At 41.3% G+C, this 19,709-nt stretch overlaps 2 protein-coding genes across 2 annotated transcripts; one reads left to right on the forward strand and one right to left on the reverse strand.

Moving 5' to 3' along the window:
- The first annotated feature begins 171 nt into the window (after positions 1-171).
- Positions 172-1,535, forward strand: c19h11orf68 (chromosome 19 C11orf68 homolog). The gene is made up of 2 exons (XM_086165767.1): positions 172-280; positions 749-1,535. The coding sequence occupies exon 2, from the start codon at positions 783-785 to the stop codon at positions 1,521-1,523; it is 741 nt and encodes a 246-aa protein (XP_086021893.1). The 5' UTR covers positions 172-280; positions 749-782; the 3' UTR covers positions 1,524-1,535.
- Positions 1,536-1,564: 29 nt separating this feature from the next.
- Positions 1,565-19,531, reverse strand: rela (RELA proto-oncogene, NF-kB subunit a). The gene is made up of 11 exons (XM_086165766.1): positions 19,272-19,531; positions 15,232-15,258; positions 14,847-14,992; positions 13,238-13,383; positions 11,139-11,230; positions 9,369-9,503; positions 8,610-8,714; positions 6,976-7,191; positions 6,782-6,862; positions 5,730-5,813; positions 1,565-3,523 (listed from the first exon to the last, which is right to left on the reverse strand). The coding sequence occupies exons 1-11, from the start codon at positions 19,276-19,278 to the stop codon at positions 2,664-2,666; spliced, it is 1,899 nt and encodes a 632-aa protein (XP_086021892.1). The 5' UTR covers positions 19,279-19,531; the 3' UTR covers positions 1,565-2,663.
- Between the last annotated feature and the right edge of the window lie 178 nt (positions 19,532-19,709).

Genomic DNA, 19,709 nt, shown 5'->3' on the forward strand with positions numbered 1-19,709 from the left:
ACGAGGTGTTTCGAAAGTTACAAAGACGCTTAATCGAGAAGGTTTACATTTTTGTGCCCTTTTGTATTTTTATAAATGAGCGCTTCATTATGTTATGGATAGAAATGTATTGATAAGTTATTTTGGGGGAAGAAGATCAATTCGGAACAAGGAGAATCAAGCGAGCTGCATAGCCAGCCATATGAATAGAGTGTCGCCCTTTGATAAAGACTGGGGAGGATCACACTATCGGGGCTCCGCCTAACTGTGAACACTGTGCAGTAAACTTCAGTGGCAGCAGGTAACTGTACATAAGCGCTCTTGTTTAGTATTTTTGGTATAAACCTAATGATGCGGTTGCTCACTATCCAAAACTCTAACTGTAACGACGTTTAATAGCTCGCCGTAATGACTGATTCGCCCAATCTGAACGGGCAAACGTGGAAGAATGGCATAACAGCTAGCTAGACAGACGACTAGCTTCAGTAAGCTAATGTGCCAAAGTCTCTTCTGATTTTTAATGATTCATTGAATGTCTCCCTTGTAAACGTAAAGTGGCAGTGAACTATTGCAAATCCAACGATAGCCGTCTGCATCTGTAACTATATATCACCGACTCCATTTTTGTGACCAAACTAGAAGTCTTGCTAACAGCTAGAATAAACACGGATACAAAGCAATGGTGGTTTCAAAGTAAGAGCTACAAACAGTCGGTTCGCACTCTTGGCTTGAACTTTTATTTTATTTTATCCAACCCCAATTGTGGTAGCATTATCCCCGTCAGAACATAGCCATTGCCAGTTATGGACGAGGCAGCCCATGGAGATGGCGAGACGGAGGTCCCCTTTGCCGCAGAGACGTACGCCGCCGAGGCAATGGCTGCAGACATGGATCCCTGGATTGTGTTCGACTGCAGGAAAACTCCCAGATCTGAGTTCGATGCTTGGCTGGAGAGCAACAGGCCATCCCAAGTTTGCAGATATGGAGACAAAGAGAGTGGTATGAGCCCAGTGGGGTGGATTGCCGTGCTGGGTCCGAACTTCTGTCCCGATGATATTGATGTAACAGGTCTCCAGGAGAGCTGGGAGAAACTTTTAGCCAGTGGCAGAGCTGTGAGCTTCCAGACAGTGAAAGAACTGGCCTTGAATCACAGAGTGCTTGCAGGGAAGTGGCTTATGTACTTGGACTCTGGCTTCAAGTTGGACCACGCCTGGGAGTGTGTGGCAAGAGCGGCACTGGATGGAAAGATCTCCTCTGCTAAAGTCAGTCCGTACAATCCTAAGGAAGGAGGCAGACAAGTGATCTGCGTCTACAACGAGAACTTCACAGATGAGAACGAAGTCATTCGACTGGACTCTAACATCCGAGCCACGGGAGTTAAGTGCCCCCTCGCGTACAAGCCAGATGTGTACACATACCTGGGGATCTATCGAAACAACCGCTGGAGGCTTTGTCCAACTATCTATGAGAGTAAATTTAACCTGGAATGTGTACCCCGAAGGTCACACATCATCAACAAAGTCACCAATCTTGAAGTAACATAAGAGGATCATTTTGCAAGGAAATGAATAAGGTTCACCGTGGACCTCAGATCAATCAGTGGAATGGGTGGTTGAATTCTCATTTCAAGTTCTCCCTCTTTACAAAACATAGTCCTTAATTTTACTCATGCTGTAAAAACTTCCAAGTGACTTGAAATGGTGTCACATTTTTTTAAATGATAATTATGGACATGCTTGAGTCTGTTTGAAAAATAGTAACTACTGAGGTTAAGCTGGAAAAGGTGATTTTGTTTGCACACATGCAGAAGATATGTGAATCTGGTGATGCTTTTGTCTTTTTATTTTTCCCTAAACCACAACTACAGATTCTAAATAAAGGTTATTTTTGAGGACCACTTTATAGTGCTATTGCCAAGAAAAGTATCTGAACATAGTACAATCTGATTATACAATCCGATTATGATTATTTAGTCATAAAACATTTCCAAGGATATCTTACAATGTAGTATGCAAGCTGACCAACATGTTTAAAAATAGTTAGGCTGTGCAACCTGATAAGACTGGAGACATAAAATGGCAACGCTCTATGAAACAGAAGCATAACCTTTTACATTTCTCTGCTATAAGCATGTACTAAACCACTAAACCATCGATGTTGCTTGTTAAGTATTTACATGTACACCTTCATTTGTCTGTTTATACATTACAATTAGTTGAGACACACAACAAAGCCCCCCATGTGAATAAGTTGTATTACAGTTGCACGCCTTTAGGAGGCACATAAAGTAATACATGGGGATATGTAATAAAAAATGTTTTGCATAGAATTCCCTCAAACATATTACATTCTTTAAGTCCCGTGGTGAAAAATTATAAGGCAAATCCCGCTAGAACAGCGCTTATCATGTTTACGCTGATGAGTTACCAAAATGCTTTCAATGACAGTATAAAAAAACACGCTAGACATGTTCGGTAACCAACTCGGGACATCATCTCATCAAAGGCGGGTACACGGTGCATTTCTGTGCTCCATGCTGTCACATTCAGCCTGTCTGATCTAACCCTCTGTCTTCCTTTTGAGATGTGCAGAGGATTTATGACATCAGATAGGGTAGATACAAGTGGTGTGATTGACAAGTCTTGTTAATGTGTCTGTGAAAGAAAAGAGTGTCTTGACAACCTTTAAGTTGGATGTCCGGACACGAAACCGGCTTGGCTGCCACTATTTAAAATTGAAATGAGCCGGTCCTCATCCGCCGACATCAACTCGTCAAACTCATCCAGAACAGCGTGCCCGTGGTTGTTGCTGCTGGATACAATGTCAATCATGTTCTCGTTTTGGAGCAGGTTGACGATGCTGTTCGGGTAATTCATCCAGGTGCTGCCTGGGTTGCTGGCAGGGTCAAAAGTGTTCTGAGAAGATGTGCTGCACAGGGTAGCGGTGGAGGAGCTGAGAGGTGCAGCAGCCTGTTGGCAAGAGGTTTGGGCCAAAATTGCTCCATTGTTTCCACTCTCACTCATGAGGGGGGGGTTCAGGAGGGCCTCCAAGTCATCCATATTTAGGCTGTTAAGGTTTGCTGGGGCATGGTCTTCAGAGAAGCTTGGGAACTCCGGGATATCCTCCACCAGGGATGGATCCACCCGGAACTGCGAGCCCTGGAGGCCGAAGGAGCTGCTGGCCTGCGAGGACGACGCGCTTCCCTGAGACGAGGAGGGTTCCTGGTTGATGTTCGAAGAGATGTTGGGGAAGAACTCATGAAGATCTAACAAGTTAACTGTTGAGTAGTCCTGGTTAGCCGAGGAGGTGTTGGCTGAGGACGAGGCTGCCTGGGCCTGGCTCATGGTGAAGCAGGGTACTGGAGTGACTTTGGGCTGTGGGCCAAGGTTCAGGTTTTCCATGATTTTCCATGTTTGGCTTGTTGTTGAAACAGAGATGGAGGGCATGGCCTCTATTTTGGGCTGGGCTGAGAAGATCTGACCAGGTTGAATGTAAGTGAAAGGAGACTGTTGTTTTGCTGCACTGGCACCAGGGGGCATTGCAGCTATTTGAATTAAAAAAAAAAAGGTAAGATGAAATGATGCCACAGTGAAAAATTCATTACAATAACAATTTCTTTCCATTTTTTTACAAGTAAAAGCAGAGTTGTAATTTCAAACTTTCAGCAATACTTATTACATATGTAATAAAAAAATATTGCCACATAATAGCCTGTTTTTCTAGATTATGTTGACATGTGAATTCATCATCACTGCCATTTTCTTAGAAATGCCAGCAGATAGAGCATGACAAGAAAAGCTGGCAACAAAAAACAAATGCCTTTTTAAACACTTTAAATACAAAAAGTGCCCATGGAAAAGAAAGTGTCAGAGCTCACATCAATCACATATTGGTGTGTGTAGAAGACTAGTATTATCACTTATGTTCACAAATCAGTTATTTTTTCACTCCAAGTATAGATCAGCCTTAATAATTATTTTAGGATATAAATAATAAAGAGTATAAACTGTGCGTTCATATACTTCTGTGGATACAATGAGTATTTGTAATGCCACTTTTCTCAGAAAAGTAGGGGCACATTAAAAGCACAATACTAAGGAATCATACAGTTATAATTCAAGTTAAAAGGCATTAGCAGAAAAGATTTTTCATTTTCAGAATTGGAAGCATATTTTGACTCAACTAAAATGAGTAATAAGTAATCCAAACTGCATTTTCATTTTCATCTTCAAGACGGCTCATTCTGTGACATAATCCACGTAAAAAAGCAAAATACATTGAAAATTTACTTTTCAAAAAACCCTGACAAATTGTAATCAAATTTCAATTAGAAATGTCAAATTTGGATATTAAAATGCATTAGCAGAATGCTTTTTCGTTTTCAGAATGTGACAGCAAATTTGGTCTCAAAAACAAAATGACTCATAAGTAACACTAACTGCATTTTCATTTTCTGTTCCGTCACGCAAAAACATATCAAAATTCAATTTGGATTCACAATCCCAAGCGTTGCAGGAGAGCGACGTCTATGCCCAATGTTGTTCACTGCTTGTTTAGGCACTAGAATCCGTCAAACCCTAAACTGTTTACCTGCCAGCTGATCGCTGATACCTATTAGCATGGTACACCAAAACACTGTCAAGTAAATCTCATAATTACGGAACCAGATAGAAATGCAGACAATGTCTGAGTCATATGGCAGCATAAATTATCTGCTCAGGTCTGTCTCAAGAATCCAATTCAGAGCAGATTAATGACTCTGCACAAGTCTGTCACAGCATCCGGTTCCAAAGTTGTCTGCAATTATATCTGGTCCCGTTATAGGGAGATTTGCACTCTGCATTATCAACGGCGTTGCGCTAGCTACCGTCTTCTCAATACTAAACAGCTCTGTTATGTCCTTCACTTTGAGGCCATGAAACAAATACGTTTCAATTGCAATGAAATGGTTGCCCGTTGCCGGATGTCACCTTCTTGGCGCCACAGCATTCAGTTGTACCAGGACTGAGAGGAGGCTAGTTAAGACAACATCATTGATAACGGTGTCTGTTTGGGCAGAATATTCAGCCAAGCTCTCTATGATCTGCTCAGGTCTATCACAGCCATCTGATTCAAAGGTTGTCTGCTATTCTATCTGAATTAGTAATTGTGAGATTTGCGTGGCAGCGTTAGGGAGTGCCATGCAAACAGGTATCAGCGATCAAGTTACAGGTAAACAGCTGAGTGTGTGCCCTAACAAGCTGTGAAGAAGGTCCGCCACTGACGTCACTCTCTTGCGTTGCTTGGGATTGCGAATCCAAATGTTATTTTTGACGTCTTTTTCGCAGAGTGGGACAGAAAATTAAAATTCAGTTTTGATTACTTGTTACTCCTTTTAGTTATAATCAAAATATGCTACCACATTCTGAAATTGAAAGAGCCTTCTGCTAATGCGTTTAAATTTGAATTGTGATGCCGACATGCTTCAGTAAATTTAGTTCCATTCTAGATGTGGAACTATCAACAGCATGCAGCCATAGCAGCCACTTTAACAGCAGCATCAATGAGATTAATGATAAGGCTGAAGTTGCAAAGGGTTTACAAGTGTCCCAAAGTGTAAGGAAGCCTTGTTTTGCGCTGTTGGTGCCAAATTCAGTTTTCTATCGGTTCTATCATTGATAAAAAGTGATGTATCACTTTTTCACAGTTTGGAGCCGTTGAACCTTGTGATGCTGCAAAAGATCACCACGTAAAATACTTAATGCACTCACCAGCTGGGACTGCCATTGATGGAGGCTTTACAGGGTCTCTCCTCCTCACGGGGCTTTTGTGCCTCCTCTCACCTTGAATGGTCACTAACATGGCAACAGGCGTGATTATAGAACAGTGTAACAACAACAAATACAGTCATACCTTGACTTGAGGGTTTAATTGGTTCTGTGATCGAGCTCGTAACTCAATTTGCGCGTATATCAAATTGCATTTCCCCACTGAAATAATTTGAAACAATACTAATCCATTCAAGCCCCTCGGTTTTATTTTGTGTTTTTAAATAAGAAAAAATTACTTTTATGAATAACAAATAATGTATAAAAAAAAAAAAAAACATAATAAAATAGAACGGAAAGACATAAAGTGGTTTTATTTAGTGTATTTATCCTAAAGATTGGACAAACACGGACAAGGGTGGAGGAGCTTGGGGGAGTTTTTCTTTTGTTGCTCCATCGCTTAACTCAACTTATTGGCTCCACACTTAATGCCACAATGTGTTGATAAATGTAACGTGCACACTTTGTGGGTAAACTTAATTTACAGACAGCATGAACGCCAGTCCTCTTTCTAAAACCTTAAAACCGCCACCGACCGGCTTTGAACAACTCTTCCAATATCTCGTCCAGCGACGTTCTCGCTGACTGCCGCACCCAATTTCCATAGATGTCTCCTGCTTTCTCACAGACAATGCTCCCTGTCACCATATCTCACCGACAACAACTTCTCCATCTCATCACAGGGAAGTCCACAACACACACGCATCATTTGTGTTTTTTCATTATTTTTTTCTGGGCTAGCTCGTGGTGGGCGGCACGTCCAACTATTTTTATTCTCCCACTTCACTGCCAGGGGCTACCAAGTCTGTGTCAAACACTCATCCTGCTCGCTCATAACAGATCTTGGCTCATGACGCAGGGCAAAAAAATATCTACTGGGCGCGGGCTCGATTCTCAGAAAATTCGTAAATTGATGCACTCGTAAGTCAAGGTTCCACTGTATGTGTATGATGCAAATGAACAAGGCGAAAGGAAGAAAAATGGCATGGACTTACCACTTGAAAGAGCAGGCCCCAGCTTCAGGCTCTGCAGCATCTCCCCTGTGCGTTTTCTCTTTTCATTCAACCTGTACTCGTCTGATTTGTAAGAGGCATACCAGTGAGTTTGCAGGCTCCCAGAACTGAATTTGTCTTCGATGTGTTTTGAGGCAACTGTCCTGTAACTGTGGTGAAATCTAACTGAAACTTACCCGGGTCAGCAGGCAGGTACTGGAAGTCCATTGGCTCACTAACCTCCCGGTCAGAGGGCCGGCGGAGCTGCATCTTGACTCTAATGGGCTCGGTGAGATTAGTGTCGCGGTAGGGAGGGGTGCGAAACACAATGGCCACCTGTCTGTGCACGTCAGCCTGGGAGAAAGTGCCCTTCCCCTCCCAGGAGTCCTGGAAGAAACGCACCTCGATGTCCTCTGTAAGAGAAGAGCAGCTGTAAATGCTCAGGAACAAGCTTATCCTCGGGCTCTCTCTTCTCTTTGGTTATCATGGGGGCGCAACTTGATCTACTAGTGTCTCACTAGGGATCCACCATTATTAATCATTGTATGAATATTAAAGCTGTTACTGCATCATTTACTGTACCACGTTACTGTCAGTGCTCCTGGTATTTGAGTGAGAGATCAACCTTCTTACCCTCCTCTGTCTCTATCACACTCTTGCTTTCTATCTCTCCATCTCTCTTTCTCTTTCTAGCCCAACTGGTCACGGCAGAAGGCCACCCACATCAACCACGGATTAGTCCGAGGTTTCTGCCTGGTAAAAGGCAGTATTTCCTCACTGCTGTCAGCAAAGTGCTTGCTCCCGGGGGGATCGTGGGTTGTTGTATATCATTTTAAAGAGTGTGTAATGTGTCACTAGACAACTGAGTTGTGATTTGGTGCTGTCTAAATAAAACCTGAATTGATTGGACAAGAGATTAATGCAAGGTGACCTTCTTCATTAAAAGAGTGACAGCATCAGGAGCCAAATTTGAATTAAATCCATGATAGATGTGATAACAATAGAACTTACTTTGTGAGAGAACCAATGGTTTGAGATTTTAAATAGAGGGGCATTTTTCCCCACTACCATTTAATGTGCAACAGTCCAGATTGACACATGATACGAACACATAAGAATACATTTCAATGGATTCAGTCACTGCTGTGAAAATGCAGGCTCTATAAAGGCCTCCGGTCCTGCAGAAACAGAGCAATAGACAGAACGAGGCCTATACAATGAATGAAAATGATGGATTTGTAAAATTTAAAATCTTGCATTAAAGTTTCTGTGGGGATATGATCTTAATTTATCAGATATGTATGGTTCAATGAGTAAAATAATTTATTTTTTGTGCCACAAATGCTGGTTGTGTCTAGCGTACTTGGGTGTATCAGTAAAACTAATGTGACCGTTCTGGTCAGAGACAGAGACGGGAGTGGCTGCATAAATAAAAGTTACTCTGTGAAACATGCAAGAATTACAAAGCACAACCTGATTGAATTCCATTTTTACTCGATTTCAACTCCTCTCGTAGAAAATATCCGGCTATTCTCATCTTAAGTTTCCTTTAAATCCACCAGACACTCCCTAGTGTCATTTGGCTGTTAGTTTGATGCCGAACGTTTTGCCATGGCTCTATCGTCTTCGTTTTTTTCACCCAGAAAACTGCCCACTTCTGCATTTAAGGTCAATGATGGCCTGGTTAACTTTGCATGAGACCAAAACAATCGAAACGTTGTTTGGTCATGAAGATCGAAGTATGCCAAGTATGCCAGTATGCTTGTTGTTTGGATGTGAAATTTTTCTTTAAAATAAAGAAATAAATAACATACAGACTTGCATTTTGTACCTTTTTGCACTTTGTCACACAGCAGAAAGATTTCATCCCCGCCTTTGCAACTGCCATGGTTGCGGTTGACTCTGCAGATCTTTAGCTCAGCTGTATTTGGAGCCCCTGCAAGATGAAACAAAAAAAACACATTTACAGACAAATGTTTGCAACACTAAGGGTACTAAGGCTGCAGATTAACACCGGAGGGACTACAGTGTGCAATTTACAAGTCAAAAAATTACATAAACCACGTCATTAACGTCTCCCCAAAAGTGTGGACTACAAATCACAAAGGTCCTAGTTTTGTTACACAAGCCCGACAAGCCCCTGCTGTTAGAGGACTTTTGATGAAAGGAACAAACAACGAAAAAAAAAAAAAACAAAGAAAAAAAAAAATCTTTTCATTCATTCATTCATGTGCACGGTGGGGCAAGGGGTTTCCATTTAACTTCCTATTTGTCTTTGAACTGTGGGAAGAAACCAGATCAAAAAGAGGACACCCCCGCACACACGGAGGAGATCACGAAAATCACACAGAAAGGCAACCCTTACAATAAAAATCAACAGTGAGAACACAACACAGCTATTTTGACCTCCCCCTGCCCCCTTCTGTATTATCATGTGTTTCCCCTTCATAAGAGAGATTGTGAGTTTTGAGTCTTGTAGTGTATGATTCAGTTGAGTGTCAAATTTTTTTTCCTACCTACGAATAGAAACGTTTGAATTGTGCAGTGGAACTCTTGTGTCTGTGCATGGAAGTGTGTGTTGTCCACTCACGGTTGTCAAAGATGGGCTGTGACACCACAGGATCGAGAGGGAACAGCTCCCCTGATGGCAGCGTGATGGAAGCTTGGAAGCAAAGTCGCACTGAATTCAGATCAAACTCCTCCTCCCACACCTTTGCTTCAGGAACTGCAGCAAAGTCACAGTGGAAGAGAGGGTGTGATGTTATTCTATTTCAGCGCTACTTCCTGTCATTCAATAGGTACTTTCATTAGTCATCTGTGAGAGTGAAAGCTTCCATATCCTGTTGTTATTACAAGTCTTTAAATTTTTGACATGCAAAAAGATAACATGGAAAGTCAGGGTTCCCTAAAATCTATCTGTAATACTCTATTCATATCCAGCCACGGACGTAAAAAACAATCAGTTTGATGGGAAAGTTTAAAAATAGAGCTTTTTGGTACAAAAGAATTACTGTAAGAACACGCACGCACGCACGCACATACGCACACACACACACACACACACACACGCACACACACACACACACACACGCAAAACAGCAGGGGCAGCTGCTAAAAAGACTTACAATCACCTGTAATCAGTGCACATGTATATTTTGCATTATTGAATGTTGAATCCGTACCTTTCTCGTTTTTATGCAATGAATATATCACAAGGACTCATGGGTAAACCCGTTACTTGATATCGTTTGATACAGATATGGGGTAAAAAAAAAAATCTATTCAAAATTATAGTCTCACACATGGCATCTACACATTTGCATAATGCATTTATTTTCAACAAGATTCCCATCAAGTTTACCAGTGTATGACATTGTATATATATGGAACCGTATTTCATTATTTCAAACTGCTTTTCCTGCATACCAGTTGTGAGGCACTGGATAATGAGTAAGGTGGGGTACAGGCCCGAACAGTTAACAAGATAATGGCAGACACAGAGACATTCACTCCTACATACCATCTACAGTTGAGTTTTCAATTAGCGTATTGCCATGTTTTTGCTCCGTGGTAAGACACTGGAGAACCCATGAGGTAATGAGGATGACATGCAAACTCCACACAGACAGACTTACGACTGAAACCAAACCGGACCCTCTCGCTGTGAGATGAACACGCTAACTGGCACGCCACCATGTTGCCTTGAACTGATCATATTTAAAACATGAACTGAGGGTCGATAAAAAGCCTTATCAATGCACTTCAGCGGGTTTATAATAAGAATTACCCCACATAATGTGCTATACCCTTAAGTGTATGTATTATCAAACTATCAAAAATGACTTTTTGAAATTCCTTCAGCCATACTGACAATACTTTCTACTATCTTTTTCATTCATTCACTGCCTATACAGCTCATCCTGTACCCCATTCAACCATAGGGCCAGATATAGAGACAAAACACCACTCTCATCTACACGTATAGAAAATCTGGAGTCTCCAATGAACCTGCGTTGTGTTTATGAACTGTGTGAGAAAACCGAAAAAGGTGCCCTTTTACTGTGCTGTGCTGTACTGTCACAAATCTTAAGCTGATTTTTCTCTCATCACAAATCTAATTTGTGTAAATCTTCCCCCCACCCCCAGGGGACTTAATGTGGAAACAGATGCATTATTTGCTGATTCATCAATTTTTTTCTCCCTTTTATCAAGGTGGGTTCAATTTCAGACAAACTCCAGTGAACATAACATTTGAGTGAGACTCTTTACCCTCTTCACAATAACGTCTCATAGGACATGGTCATACATCCATGGCCAATAACAAATGTAGTGCATTGTACCTGTCTCCGTAATGACTTACTGTTGAAGGGGTTGTTGTTGGTGTGCATCCTGCATGTGATAGCTTCATTCACATCCTTCTTCTTCACACATTGTATACCCAGGTTCTGAAAACTAAAGACAAATACAGTTGAGCCACAATACACGTGCCCTGAATTAATTCTTTGTGCCTCTAATTATTGGCTGCACTATGTTTCTCGCCATTATTAAGAGTATTATCCTTGTGTATTGCAACACAGTCTTGGTTCCCAAGACATTGCTGCTTTACTCTTGTAGCATTTTAATGCAGCCTCCTTTATTTTGTGTAAACTATTTAAAACTCTAGATAGCTGAGCAAGAACTGAACAAATTAATCTAAATCCTCTTGGCATCTCTAGTCTGGACTCAGATGAAGGCCAAATATAATACAATACAGCATTATCAGCAGAAAACCCTGGCCGAAAGAGAGCAGGAGGCAGAGGGAAGCTAAGAGCGGAAAACCTATTAACTTTAAGTGAATTAGTAATACATGACATCTTCTTGGCCATGGACTCACTGAGGAAATTGTGTGCAGAAGTGGAAATCTCTACTGAAGGTGCTCCACCTCTTGTTGTTCATAGTCATTGATTTCATTTTACAAGTTATTGTTTCATCCTTATCTGTTTTTTATATGACTTACACATTCCGAGTCGGATTACTGTTTTCACTTAATTAAATGCCTTGAAGCATCTTAGAGCCAAAAAACGTGGCCTTTAACATTTAAAACACACTACGAATCATTGGATCAGTCAGTCATATATATTTATGTGGCATCTTTGTTGCATATCTTGTTTTTATTAATCCCTTGTTTCCTGTTTGGTTTCAGTTAGCTTAGTTTTGGTATTATGCCTTACTGAGAAATAGAGCATAATCTGAAGAGGGCCACTTGTTAATCCCTCATCAAACTATAATAGGAGCTGTAAAGATCAAGAATGAAAAGAAGTGAACATACCGAAACAGCTTAATTTGGAAAACTGTAAGTGATTAAACACATTTATGTTTCAATGTTTTTCCTTACAAAGCCTATTTGTGTACAAACTGTGGGCGTGCAATTCTATTTCAGTACAAACCACTTGGGTTGAGGCCAATCTGCCGACTTTGGGCTTCACCTCCTTTATCCACAAGCTGCTGTGATTTGAGGAGTTAAACTAAGGTTAATTAAGCAAAAACAAAAACAAAAAATTGGCCTCCATTTTCCTATTCTTTCTTCTGTTTTGTTAAAAGACGCCTCACATCTGAAGTCATCTGGGCCAAGGATTGACTCATGAAAAAGATGTTCAAAATTGAATTGCTGATGCAACCCAGCAACCCCTTACAGTAAGGGAACAACCATTATGAATGTTCTCCAGCACCACTCTGCTCACATCCAGAAAGCATTTGTGTTTGTTCACCTGTAACACCTTTTCCAGGACCAGTACAATTGGACCATAAATTAGGCTCCAGAATGTCACTTATAATAAATCCACAGTGTTCACAACTGACAACAAACACAATGTTAACCTGAAATCCGAAATAATGTGGACCAAAAGCATCGAGGTACAACGCAAAAAGTTAAAGGGGGATGAGTCACAGCGCTGACAAGAGGACACAATGTTTATTTGTATTTCTTCATTCTTGTGATTACGATAGACAAAATCACACAGTTGTCATATCCAGGCAGCCTGGTTGAATTATGTAAGCTTAAGGTCAAGGCATTATCTTGTGACTAAAAGCGCCCCAGGCTTGTGGTGAACATTTTTGGGTGTCACACCACTTTGCAAGACAGGAGAGCGCACACAGGCAAACACAGTGTGCCATTAACTCATCCATGTTGTTAATGTTCTACACATCCAGACGCGGGATGCTGCTGCCAACTGGTTTCCCAGACTCATGTTACAGTAAACATGAGTGAAGATGTCAACTCCCACTAAGTTCTCATCTGGGTCAAAGGCAAACAAGTGCAACCTTGTTTTCATGAGGAACCGCTGCTCCCTCCAAGGCAGTCATTTTGAACACTAGCGTGAAATCACAATCAGTATAATTTCCATCAAGTTCTCCTCTTGAGTGTGACCCATGTGCAGTGTAAGAGTCCAATCCACATGGAGAACTAGGCTTTCGCCATACCTGTGTATCCGTCTCTCCTGCAGGTCAGCCTCATAGTAGCCATGCTTGCAGTCTTTTCCAACCAGCTCGTGGGGATGTGGCTTGTGTGGTGAGTTTTTAGTCACAAGGGAGATGCGAACACGCAAGGGGCCGTTGTAGTTGTGTACCTGTGGGAGGAAAAAACCGAGCATCTAAAGTACATCACCAGAAACAAACCAATTGGGCCAACCATATCCTGTCAAACGCATTTTGTACAGCGATTAATCGCAAGTCATGAATGACTCAGCTGAAACTGAAAGTTTGACGTGACAACTACGGAACGGGCTCAGGGTGCTCAGACATATGGCACAAGTCGCTGTGAAGAATGGAAACAAGTCTATTTTTGGCTTGAGGTGTCCCTAAACTTTCAAAATAAAAAGAATTTAAACTTTATGGCAATCTTAATTTCAAAACCTTCCTCTGTGTATTACAATGATTTATATCCTACTTTAGTGACTATTTAACCATTTTCCATTTCCATTTAACTATTTTCCTGTTGTAGCTTTATTTTTGGTTTAAAATATCCCTTGCTCTCTTACTTACACTTTGTAATAAAATCACGAGGTAGAAAACAAAGGAATAGTTTTGTTGCAGCTCTAACGTGATTGGCCTTCTATGAAAGGAAAGAGTAATGAGTAAAAATGGGACAAAACTAAAATGACCAAAAGTCACCATGGACTTGGAGGATTTAAGAAACAAATAAACTTGTTTATAGTCAAACAGGATCTAATCAAACTCTCAGGCATTGAAAAGAAAACACAAGTCATTTTTTTGGCCTGTTCCTGATGATGCAGAGATTGTAAAGTCCAATGACATAGCCCTCATATTATATCATAGATTACAGTAAGACCATACCTACTGTACTTCCTGCTTTATTGCTTGTAGAAGGTCCTCCATACTTAACAAGAGAAACCTACTGCAGACACATTCACCCGCGGGTGGATGTTATTTAGGAAACAGTGATTTGTGTCCTGGAGTTCAAGGCCACGAAAAAGATAATGAGGTCAGTGTGTGTCCTCCAGTCTCCTTTCTCTTAAGCGTTTCCTAAAATTTGTTGACTAGCTCTTTATTATAAATACTCATGATAGCATATAACTGAGAAGACATCACCAAGTGACACCTTGACCTCACAGCTTCTCACCACACCTTACTGCTGCTCCGCTTCTTCAGCTTTCTCTTGGATAGTCTACCCCCTCCAGAAGTTTGTGACAGAGAGTTATAGGGTGGTTGCTGTCTTATGAAGCTTGATTTTACTCCAGTGTTTTACTTCTTTTCATTGTTTAAATGAGTTCTTAAAAAGTACTGATTGATGCAATGCTCCTGGTCGAGGTGAGGGCACCTCCAAATAAATACATTGCAATGCTTCATGCTGGCAGCAATAAGTATTCCATGAAAGCACCAGGACGGTGCTATTCCTCTGAAAGGAGGTATTTCCCCAGGCCTCATTTCATCTGTTCCCAGCAGTCACTTGATGTATCGAGACAGAATTACCGGAAACATAGGATGTGATCTCATTATCCCTGGGGGTTTTGGGAAGTCCTTTACGCTGAACTAGGAGCTTGCTAGGAAATAAAAGTGGCATCCAACTCACCTTAATAGCTGGGTGGGTCTTTGTGGTGTCATTGCTTTTCTCTCCCGGTATGCTTCCTGCAGAGCGTCCCTCACACTTGTATCTAAACCTCATTCCCCTCTGCTTTGGCTGTTCAATGATCTCTATATAGGGACCTGCTGTTTGGACTGTTGGACCATTGAAAGTGAGACAGAAAAATAAACATGTGGCTCAGATGCTTGTCACTGTATTATGAAAAAGCACACCAGGTTTAAGAATGTGACCCAATGTCTGTCTGCACCACTTGGGTCAACAAAGAACAACACATGCATTGGCAAACCACTTTGGGGAAATGTTTGCTCCACCCAATTGTTTAATTCAATGTAACACCTGTTAATGCACAAGTAAAGATGTTCCAGGGCCTTACCTGGCTTTAGGCCCCATCCATACACATCTGGAAAGAACAAGACACAGAAAGTTTTTTTTACGCTAAAAGCTTCAGTGACAACCTACCGCAGCAGTAAATGACCAACAGTGGCAGAGCAAATGACAAAAAGCAAAAAGGCCATGTTCAGCACATATTTGTGGCATAGTAAGAGTTTGTGGTGTGGTCAGGGTGGAAATCTAGCTGATGCAAGAGCAAAAGAGGCAAAAGGTCAGGGAGATAGAAGGGGTTCCCACCTAAAATATCACTACGGTTCATAAACTGAGAGAATAAGCCGGCGAGAAGAACAAAGACAGACAGGGTGTTTAATCGGTGTCAAATTCCTAGGCTTTTTGTGGCAAGGCTCCAATGTGTGTGACACTATCTGACAACGAAGAATGGTGCCTGGTTTTCGGCGTTGGCTTGATGAGGTATTGAGATTCATGGAACACTAACGTTAAAATAATAATACCATCCCTAATGTTGGGTATATTTTACCCAAAACAATATCCTGGATAAAATACAGTTTTCATCAATTTATAGATGGGCCGATGGGAGGAGGGAAACAAACATACAATTAATAACATCAGTGAGCAGCCTGAAGCTACCCCAGGACCCATAAAACTCAGACAATGGCAACACAATGAAAATCACATGACAAGATGTTAATGATGTTTGATACGAAATCAGTTGGAGTGACTGAGCTCCATAAGTCATCTGCAACTGGCTTTGAATGAAAGAGCGAGTTGAAGAGCAAGTCAACTTGCTCTTTCATTCAAAGCCAGTCTGCCTGATAACCCCAGGCCTAAATGGGAGCATAAACATTGCACTATTTGGATAACACATAGTTAAAGTACCAAAGTACCAGTAACCTACTTCTTGAGAAACTTTGACAAAGACTACAGGCAAATACTACTTGATATTTAAGAGCCTGAGAACATTCACGTGTACATAAGACACGAACAGTTCAACATACTGATAATGCAAAAAATGTTTTTAAAATCATGGAAGAAAGTTCATTAGCTAATTAGAAAGAAATAAATCCAAGCATCATTTAAGAATCTGAAAAAGGCAAGATTTTGCCTGGTAATGAGCAATTAAATCTATTACATTAACAAATAATGGTATTCAAAGATTCTTCATTATACTGTGAACATGATTATTAATTTGCGATGTATATCTGGGGCCAGATTTTCCATAAAAATGCCCATCTCAAGTCCATCACTATTGCTTCTTTCTCCAGCCATAAATTACTCTACCATTATTGCGACATAAAGGTATAAAACACTGGATATAAATACTGACATAACTTAAATGACCATTAACTATGTGAGAACACACTGTACACACTGCACATTTGATGAGTCGAGATTTGATTAAATAAAGGAAAATGTCTGCCAGTCTGTCATCATAAATCAATGATCATGCTCATTTGAGCCTGCTGCACTTCAGTTTTGCGTTTGTTTTTTTTCCCTGTCATCTTTTTCCATTCATTTTCACTCATGCTTCACAAAACTTTGAAAATTTTTAAATCAGCTTGTTATTGAAGCACTGCTATACTTTGATAAGCCTGTAGTATAATTAGCCACACACCGATAAAATCAGTGCTCCTGTGTGTGTCACTGACGTTAAACAGCTGTCACAATGCAAGAGTGCATGATGCCATACTTGTAGCAAAAAGAATTTCACATTGAATATTTCATCATTTTTTGCCTTTAATGCTAATGGAAATGGTAATAACATGTATTGCTTATCTTGGTGATAACAGTTAATTTTCATTTGTTGGTTTGTTTTTGTTTTGCAAACTAATTTGGACCATACCTGTTACAGAACGGAAAGATATAGGGAAATCTTTCCTTCATTGCTCATTTATTTTTTAGATTATACTTTATACTTTTACACTTCAGAGTTTATTTTATTTATTTTTTACATGCATTTTTAGTTTGTCTTGTCCTTGTATGTCTTGCTGCTGCTGCAAAACAATTTCCCAAGCATGGGCTTATTAAAGTACGTCTCATCTCTCATCTCATAACTACACCGAGGCCGGGAGTCTGCAACTAACAGGGAAAGCGCCACCTACTGATATCAACTGGTAATGCCTTAGTTACGATAACGCATGTTAGAAGAAAGATGTGAATTTTCATTCATTTAAACTGTGAAATTATTTTTAGCTCCCAACCACACCATGGAGTAAACGTAAATTTACTTTGGGAATTTTTTTGTGCATTTTGCTGACAGTAGCTCTGTTTGGGTGGGTTGTGGCTCCGTTGGCAGAGCAGGTGTCCTATGAATCAGAGAGGTAGTGGTTCGATTCCCATCTCCTCCTGCATGAATGAGAAATGTCCTCGGGGAAGGCACTTAACCTCCCATTGCCCCATCAGTGCCTTGCATGGCAGCTCTGCCACCAATGGTGTGTGTGGGTGTGTGTGTGTGTGGGTGGGTGGGTGGGTGTGTGGGTGGGTGTGGGTGGGTGTGAATGGGGGACTGTAGTTCAATGTAAAGTGCTTTGAAACCACTAAGTATTGAAAACGATGTAAGTGGAGACCATCTACCAATTTCAAGTGCTTTAACTAAATATCTGAAGGCACTGCCCCCCCCCCAATTCCCGACCACACAAAGTCCCACTTCAACTTGTTTGTTGTGACTGTTTGTCCCTGATTAGCCTGATTAATACATTTCTGTGATACTAATCGATCACAAGTGGCTTGCTTGATCTTCTAAATCACAAAACTTTCAGAGCATCAGTATGATTTTTTTCATTTTGGAAAGTCCAAAACAGTTTAGATCCAAGCACTCAGGGGGGACTGCAGGCAATCCCGGGGCCACAGAGACATACCCCTTCACCATTTCATTCACACTGGGGCAAATTAGAGTCGTCAGCTGACCTATTGCATGTTTGAAATGGGAGAGAAAATTTTCGATACACTTTTGTAGAGAATGTGGTCCAGACCTGCTAACATGTAATGTGTCATGTTACAAGTGCGTTGTGATTTGGCACCATAAGAATAAATTTTGACTTGACTACTTTAACTCTGTTGTTTTCTTCCTAAGCATTTATGTGGGTAACATACACACACACACACACACATATATATATATATATATGTGTGTGTGTGTGTGTGTGTGTGTGTGTGTGCATATATCTTTTAAGAAGGATTAAAAGGTCAATGATAAACTGAATGAAGAAAGCATTTGAAGCCTGACAACTGTTTATAAACCTAAATATTTTCAATATTTTGCTGCCTTTGCAAGGCGCGGGTCAAATATCTGGTCTTTATTAGCCCACAGCAAATAAAAAGTGATTTCTTCCTGTGTCATGTTGTCACTTGACGGTTTCAATAAACCCTCTGGTCAACATTAATCATTGCTTAGGATTAAAAAAAAATATTTCAAAGCCCTCGTGAATGTTTCGCTCACTCAGGTCAATCTGGTGTGTAAACAACTATAAGCAGCCATTCCACTCTCAGTAGCATGTTGTTGTTTATACCAGGAGTCTTAACTGTCAAACTAGCAAAACTAGCTCTTCTCCGCTTTTACCACATTTACTTGCTCACACTAAATAAACCTACAATGCAGAGCTTAAAAGTACGGAGGCATTTCGAATTCAGGATTGTAATCGAGAATTACCGGGGTCACTAACTCATTGGAACGCAAGAGACTTTCACTGAACCGTAAGCTAACTTTTAGCCGGGAAGTTGGGCGTTCGTGAACGGTTTTGGCCGAGGTTAAACTCAACCGCGGGGTTTCCACAACGTACGGCAACCACCCGGTTTTGTAACCTGGAATTAATATACACAAAGACGGCTCAGTGGCTACAATAAAAGAGCCCGTTTGGTCTCCTCAAAGTGGAATAAAGTCTCATAGGACAGTGCGTTGACGCCCGGGAGTAGCGGGCGCCTCTTGCTAGCGCAAACCCGGCGCTAGTCAGGGGGGGTTTCCCTCCGTGTGTTCTCAAAACTCCCAGTACACTTTTCACCCACGGAGTTGAGTAAACACACACACACACTCACACACACCTCCCCCCTCCACTGCGCCCCACTTACCGTCCATGACTGTGTCCAGAGTCCGGCAAGCGCTTTCCCCGTCGACGCGGCTCTTTTTCGGGGTTTGTTTTTGTGCTAGCTACGCTGCAGGAACACGGCGAGGTTGCGTTATTCTCCACAAGTTCTTCGGACGGCGCTCGACTCCAACTCTGTCGCCTCCTTCTCTCCACCCACGTCTGTCTGTGTGTAAATTCGCGTTTGCAAGGGCGGCAAACGGTTTCCGGTAAGACGCGGTACAGAAATACGCCACTTCTGCAACAACTATGTTTGTTGTTTGTGCAATGAATGCGCCGCCGCCAAGGTCAGAATCTAGGATTGCCTAATAGTGCAGTGGGTGGGGAATGAATCTGTGTTTTCGGCATGTCCCTTCAAAGTAGATGTTTTGGAGGGTAAAGTCAGACTGAGATGGTCTGGACATCTATAGCGGAGGGATGATGA

The sequence above is a fragment of the Fistularia commersonii genome, chromosome 19 (genome assembly GCF_037954325.1).
Source record: "Fistularia commersonii isolate RoL2024-O1a breed Wild chromosome 19, RoL_Fcom_v1.0, whole genome shotgun sequence".
Lineage (NCBI taxonomy): Eukaryota > Metazoa > Chordata > Actinopteri > Syngnathiformes > Fistulariidae > Fistularia > Fistularia commersonii.

Coding starts and splice junctions, on each gene's coding strand:
- c19h11orf68 (XM_086165767.1), top strand. CDS start 783: ATGGACGAGGCAGCCCATGGAGATGGCGAGACGGAGGTCCCCTTTGCC.
- rela (XM_086165766.1), bottom strand. Junction 11,231..13,237: donor CAGGAGAGACGGATACACAG/GTATGGCGAAAG, acceptor ATTTGTCTTTAG/TTTTCAGAACCTGGGTATAC. Junction 5,814..6,781: donor GGGGCCTGCTCTTTCAAGTG/GTAAGTCCATGC, acceptor TTGCCATGTTAG/TGACCATTCAAGGTGAGAGG.